Source organism: Myotis brandtii, unplaced genomic scaffold (assembly GCF_000412655.1).
Source record: "Myotis brandtii unplaced genomic scaffold, ASM41265v1 scaffold797, whole genome shotgun sequence".
Lineage (NCBI taxonomy): Eukaryota > Metazoa > Chordata > Mammalia > Chiroptera > Vespertilionidae > Myotis > Myotis brandtii.
In genome coordinates this window covers 326,984-327,334 of record NW_005371210.1, presented here as the reverse complement: position 1 = coordinate 327,334, position 351 = coordinate 326,984, and the positions used below count along the sequence as shown (strand labels likewise).

Sequence of the window (351 nt, the reverse complement as noted above, 5' to 3'; positions counted from 1 at the left end):
CCTTGGGGCAGCGTCCTTTCTCCTGCTCCCACCACACCCCAGGCACTGGGCTGGGGAGCGCCGCGCTGCCTGCACCCTTGAGCTAACGTCGTTGGAGCACACGCCACGACCTCACTCGTGAGCAGGTGACGAGGCTCAGGCTAGGCCACCCCCAGGTCAGAGGCACGACCGACCCCTGGGCGTCCCAGCTGAGCCCAGCTCACCGGCTGCTCTTGGCCATCTCCTCCCGCTGCTTATCGATGGTCTGCATTAAGTCCAGAAACTGGGGACAGAGACGCCAGAGCCCCGTCAGGGCCGGGCTCGGTGGGAAGGAGGGGACCCCACCAGGCGCAGGACTGCGGAGGGGGAGTG

General features: G+C 67.5%; 1 protein-coding gene across 1 annotated transcript in view; it reads right to left on the bottom strand.

Moving 5' to 3' along the window:
• The window catches only part of LOC102249210, a gene marked incomplete at its 5' end in the record, with an annotated part of 29,470 nt that overhangs the window by 26,723 nt on the left and 2,396 nt on the right, over nucleotides 1-351 (bottom strand). The window contains 1 exon segment of the mRNA XM_014531241.1: nucleotides 204-262. Within this exon segment, the coding sequence (XP_014386727.1) occupies nucleotides 204-262 (59 nt within the window).